General features: G+C 29.1%; 1 protein-coding gene across 2 annotated transcripts; it reads left to right on the top strand.

Moving 5' to 3' along the window:
• Window positions 1–933: 933 nt before the first annotated feature.
• LOC131929366 (outer dense fiber protein 3) lies at window positions 934–5,731 on the top strand. Of its 2 annotated transcripts, none has more exons than XM_059285508.1 (6): window positions 934–1,031; window positions 2,024–2,230; window positions 2,637–2,868; window positions 3,188–3,312; window positions 3,788–3,928; window positions 4,377–5,731. In XM_059285508.1, exons 2-6 carry the CDS (start codon window positions 2,033–2,035, stop codon window positions 4,470–4,472), a joined length of 792 nt encoding a protein of 263 aa, XP_059141491.1. In that variant the 5' UTR covers window positions 934–1,031; window positions 2,024–2,032; the 3' UTR covers window positions 4,473–5,731. The 2 variants fall into 2 exon arrangements, with proteins under 2 accessions (XP_059141491.1, XP_059141490.1); XM_059285507.1 differs by having other exon boundaries at window positions 957–1,078.
• Window positions 5,732–6,036: the final 305 nt, after the last annotated feature.

Genomic DNA, 6,036 nt, shown 5'->3' with positions numbered 1-6,036 from the left:
GAAGCGTCTATCATAGGACATCAGTATCTTCAATCATCCACACCCTTACAAAATGATAGGTACAACTTTGATAACTAACTAGATATGTACAGTTAAATACATAAACACAGGTAATCTGTGTTTGATTATCATGTGTGGCAGCGGCATATTGAAAGAAAATTATTTAGTATTGCAACAGTCACTTGACATTTTAGTTGTAAATTTGCATAAGTTCATTTGAAGCCACTTAATGCTTGTATGCCCAGCTATTCAATGCAGAAAATCAATTTTGAATCAATAAAGTTCATTGAATGTGTGTGCTGTTATAGATTGGCTGCCCCAAGTAACTAGGAGGGCAAATATTGACACAGTTGAGGTCTTACTGTAAGGCTGGTAAAGCCAATAGACTCAGGCAGTTTAAACAGAATCTTGGGAAGAGCTTGTTTAAACTGTTTAGAATTATTTATGATATTAAAACATATTAGGTGTTATATGATAATAAAAAATAAAGAGAGATACAAGCGTTAAGTAGATTTAAAAACAAATTTAAATTTACATTCATAAACTAAGGCTTATACAGTATTAAAGTATTATAAAAAGCAATAATTTAAAAAGTAGTTCAATGTTAAAATGCATTTTTAAAAGTTATAATAAAGTTAAGGTTTTTTTTTTAAAATAACTTTTTTTGGACCTGAAGTGTATTATACATTTTTGTTAGTGGTGTTGGTATGTATAAGTTTTACAGTAAAGTACACCTTTCTAAGTAAACATGCCTTCTAGACCTTCCATTTCAATAAAACTTCAACACTCTTATTTACAACATCTACAAACACTACTGTCATTAAATACTTTAAACAGCTGCAGTTTAGGTATTGGTCCAAACTTTCCTACACCACTGTGTATGTTGTTGCTATGGGCTGTAAACAATGTGTAACCAAGGACCCTGAATGTGCTTTCCAAGCACAAGCTTGAATGAACAGTTATGTTGTTATCTGGCACTGGCAATAGGACTGTTATGCTTGACGTATTCACATAAGCCTATACTTGGACCTGTAGGTGGAGTGTGTAGAACATTTCATAAATAGTTTATATCTTTAAGGCAAGTTACCAAGGGATTATTGAAACTTTGTTGTTTTTCTAATAAATAAATAATTTTATTCTGAAACAAGAAGGAAATAGAATAATATATTCTCTATTCCATGAGTCAACTTGGATATTGGAATGTTATTTGTTTTTTTTAGATGTAGATCTAGGTCTAAATTTTTTAAGAAGCAAGTTTGATCTTGTAATAAGTTAAAATTAAAGTTACTGATTAAAGTAGCTTTTTGATGAATGCCTAATTCTTTAGAATTCTAATTCTACCAGGGTTTTTAAAAAAGTATGTTAAACATTAATATCTTTTATTACATAGAGATGGTAATTGTGATAATTTTTTTCTTAGTTGGCCAGAGTTATTGTGTTTAAAAATCAAATGAATCAACAAAATTTAGATCTTATAGTAAATAGAAAATATAACTTTAAAAAAATTAATTTCAAAAATGTATTTTTTTAAAGTTTCTTTTTGCCCACAATATTAAAAGATGATTGCTGCGGTGCAAGCTAAAGTAAATAGAAAATATAAATTAGAAAAAAGTATTTTAAAAAGAATAATTTAATTTATTTCTGCACACAGTATTAATAGAGGATTGTAATCCAAAGTAAATAGAAACTATAAACTAGAAAAAATTATTTTAAAATAATTTTTGTATTTCTTTCTGCACACAGTATTAATAGATAAATGCTGAGGTACTAAGTAAAGTAAATAGAAACTATAAACTAGAAAAAATTATTTTAAAAGAATTTTTATATTTCTTCCTGCACACAGTATTAAAAGATTATTGTAAACTTAAGTAAATAGAAACTATAAATTAGAAAAAATATTTTAAAAGATTTTTAAAATTTCTTTCTGCACACAGTATTAAAAGATAAATTCTGAGGTAGTAACTAAAGTAAATAGAAAATATAACTTAAAAATAATGTTTTTTGTATTTCTTTCTGCACGCAGTATTAAAAGATGACTGCTGAGGTGCAAACAAAAGATGTTGGTGGGTGGGTCCCAACAAGACCCAGGGGGCCCATAGCGGCCATGTACAACAGCCCAGGACCTTGCTACGGGCTACCCACCCTGGTAGGCCAACCAGGACATGATTTCAGAAGTGTTCATCCAAAGAAGCCAGCGTGGGTGTTTGGCATCAGGCACGGCAAGTTCCAGGTATGGCAATTTTTACATTTTAAAAAAAATACAAAAAACAAGGAAGAATTTTTATTTGACAAGAAAATAAAGCCCCTTTGACATTGTTCATAAGAGTCAACACAAGTTTCAGTAATAATAGTAAGGATTCTAAGTAATATGTCATTTACTTCTAATGTGGAGGTCTTTACTGCACTCATTCAGCACACTTTAAAAAAATCTTAAATGTTAATCAATATTTTCTTAAGAAAATTAAATCAAAATGATGCCAGAAAATATCAATTTCACAGCAACTTAATATTTTTTTGACAATTTTCTGTAGATGTAGGCCTACAATTGACTTATTTCTGAAGATATTTAACATTATAGGAAGTAATTAGGTTGTAAGCTGCTGGTATTTTAATTCCTGTGTTGTGAATGCTATCAGGATGACTGCAGCCCCGGCCCATGCTACCTGCCCAAAGAAAAGTATTACAGAGACGGCCCAGATGGCACTCCCCACTACTCCCTCCACGATAGGCACAAAGATCTGACCTCATTCAAGACTCCTGGTCCAGGTGCATACAAGCCTGAAAGTGCTGGCCCAAATGCCTTTAAATCGGCACCTAAATATAGCTTTGGTCTCCGCAACAGAAACAGGAAGTGTGACAATACCCCAGGTAAGGAACAATTTATTAAAAAAGCTGTTTATTCCTTATTCAGTCTATTAAATATAGTGTTATGCTATGTTCTCTATTTACATAATTTTTTTCCCCCATCACTTTTAGAAAATGAAAAATATAGGCTTATAAAATTAAAACATTTGTTAAAGCTCTACACAGAAAGACTATTGATATTATGTATGAAATATTTTTGCATTATCAGTTCATGTACTAATTTCTAGATGAAATGACATTTTAAGCTAGCCCAAGAGGCATCCCCAAAAATTAAAACTACATGTCCAGTGTTTCATTATAAAAAACATTTCTCTCTCCTCAGGGCCAAACAACTACACTCTGCCTGGAATGCTTGGAAAAACCACAGAATCCCACAAAAAATCTGCACCTAATTATTCACTAGTTGGGCGCAGTAAAATGGGAGGATTTTCAGAGGATCTGGCTAAGGTAGATACAAAACTTAAAAAAAATATTGCTTAAAATTCATCATTATAAAAGAAAAAATAGCACACAAGGTGGAGGCAAGTTTGATGCAACAAAACACAGAAGTTTTTTTCAAAACTGATTCAAATATGAACCATGGATATTAAGTTTTGACACAAATCTATAATTGGAAGTTGCATCTTGCCTATGATCAATACTGAAGACCTTCATGATAATATTTAAAGCATGAAAATAAAATATCATTTTGTAAGATTTAATAAAAATAAAATTAAAGAATAGTACATTCAGTTATTTTGAAAATTGCCATTAGTTTGAATGTTACAATGCTAATTTCATTAATTTTTTTTAAACTTTATTTAGAAATTGTTTTAATTTATTATTTTTAGGAAACATGAAGTTATCCAATAAAATAAATTTTAAAGATCTAGATCAACATTACTTTTGCTTTAATGACTTGTTAAATTTTTTTCCCTTCTAGACCCCAGGACCTGGAGCGTACAACGTAACATCACCAAACATCTACAAGACAGCTCCTCCCAATTTCAGCATGACCAGTAGGAACGTAATGCCCGGAGACGGCACACAGAAGCCTGGTCCTGGTGCCCACTCTCCTGAAAGAGTAAGTCCATTAAAATATTTTGGGGCATTCTGAGTAACCCAATGGAACCTAATGGTTATAAGCAAATGGTTTGAGTGAAAAATTTAGAAGATCAGTATTTTCATACTCAATAAAATGCATAACTAAACTTAAAAATTGGAATTTAGATAATCTAAGTTAATGATCCTTGTTTTTAGTCAAAGTAGAAATATACAAATCTATTTTTTTTTAAATTAATACAATAAACTAGATTTGAAAAAAATAAATAAAAAAATTTAAAATTAAAGCTTGGTTTTCAATAGAAATTAATAAAACTTCAAAATTTTTATATAGGCCTACTCTATTATTCTGAAAATGTTATTAATTTTAGGCTAAATTCTTATCTCTATAATAAAAATTCACAACAATCACTAATTTTCAATCGGGTAGGCCCTATAACTGCAAATTAAAGCTATTTATTTTTCTGTAGGTTTATGTAACCAAAAGAGCAGCACCGGCCTTTACAATGGGTATGCGCCACACACCATACAAGGCTGCCATGTTGGATGCTCCATGTGATGACTGACCTATCACACTCATTGAACACAACCAGGCATAGCTCATAAGTACATTGATTCAAATTAGATCATTTTGTCACTGGCACACAAGCCTATTTTGTAAACAATCAAATCAAATGCAGAGAAGTGATGACTGCTTTATTCCATTTTTCCCTTTAGGAATTTTGTATCATGAACTATTATGCTACTAAAAATTGTACCATTTCTTTCAAAATAGAGTCTTAGTCTTTACAAAGCCCTGGAAATATTATTATCAAGGTGCCATTTATTTATTTATTAAACCTACTTTAATCTGTGATACTGCTATGTGATATGATTACTGATTCTCTCTTGTATGCACCTACTTCACTAATGGAGTATGTAAATACTTTTTCATACAACATTCAGCATCAGCATTATTATCAAGGCAAAAATTGTCCTTAGAAAAAAAAAATTCAGCAAGTGATAATTAAAAAAAGATAAACTAACATTTTAAAAAAAAGGAAAGTACAATGTGCTGAGACTAATAAAGAAAAATATTTTTTTAATGCTTTAGATATTTTTTCCCCGAACAAGTATTAGCTATAAATAGAATTGTTTCTTGTATTAAATTTTTGTACTCCCAGCATTTTAATATAATATTGTCAAAGACATTTTTGTTTCATAAAAAATATCTTTCATATTGTGTTTTACTTGTCAATGTTTTGAAACTATCTGTTTTTGATATTTTCAAAGTTTGGTTGTTTGTATAATAACTACTGTATTTGTTTGTTTATGAATGAAAATACAAAATAAAATTTGTAATATCTTTACATTATTTGGTCAAGTTTTTAAAGTTCCACTTTATCTCAAAATTGCATAAGTAATATTTACTTCTATAGATGATTGAATTATATATATTTTTTAAAACTTACTTGCTTTGATTACTTATTGATAGTTGAAACAAAAGAAAAGTTATTATTTATGTTTACTATTAAATAAAAAATGCATACTCATAATTAAAACATTTTTGATAAACAAGCTTATAAATTCTTTTAAAAAAATATTATGCAATTTTAAATACTTTTAAATGGGTGTAAATTTTCATTTAACCTAGCATTTTAAAAATAGATGTACAGTATTTAAAATGAAAATGTGTATGTAAGTCTGTTTTTCTTATCTAATTTAAAACATGAAGTGTGAAGTTTATAAATTAAAGAATGAACTAATTGTGAGATATTAAATATTGAAACTGGCTCATTATTTGTTTTAAGAACTTTTGGCTACAAATAAACAAATAGATAACACAGATTTCTATTATTTTTCTATAGTTAATGAACATCATAACAGTTCTGTTATATTTACTTTTAAGTTGTGAGATAATTTGTGAGGAACACTTTTCTGTTTGAATGGTTGTACTAAATAACATCACTGAATGATACTTCTATCTTTGAAATCTTGGGTAAGCACAAAGATGTAGCTCATATATTTTATCATATGCTAAAACCAAGTTAAATGTAATAGTTATTCTTCCTTTAAAACACAGAAATGGTAAGTTTTGAACCAACATTTTGAATTTAAAAGCATATTTAAAAAAAATTCACCTAGGAACCA

This window comes from Physella acuta, unplaced genomic scaffold (genome assembly GCF_028476545.2).
Source record: "Physella acuta isolate Inbredline_101_S28 unplaced genomic scaffold, ASM2847654v3 ptg001619l, whole genome shotgun sequence".
NCBI lineage: Eukaryota > Metazoa > Mollusca > Gastropoda > Physidae > Physella > Physella acuta.
This window is presented reverse-complemented; position numbering and strand designations above follow the sequence as displayed.

Bases quoted from the DNA above. Each gene is read 5' to 3' on its own strand.
- LOC131929366 (XM_059285508.1), top strand. From the start codon at position 2,033: ATGACTGCTGAGGTGCAAACAAAAGATGTTGGTGGGTGGGTCCCAACA. The intron at 2,869-3,187 runs GTAAGGAACAAT...CTCTCTCCTCAG, and splicing joins GAAGTGTGACAATACCCCAG to GGCCAAACAACTACACTCTG. The intron at 3,313-3,787 runs GTAGATACAAAA...TTTCCCTTCTAG, and splicing joins TTTCAGAGGATCTGGCTAAG to ACCCCAGGACCTGGAGCGTA.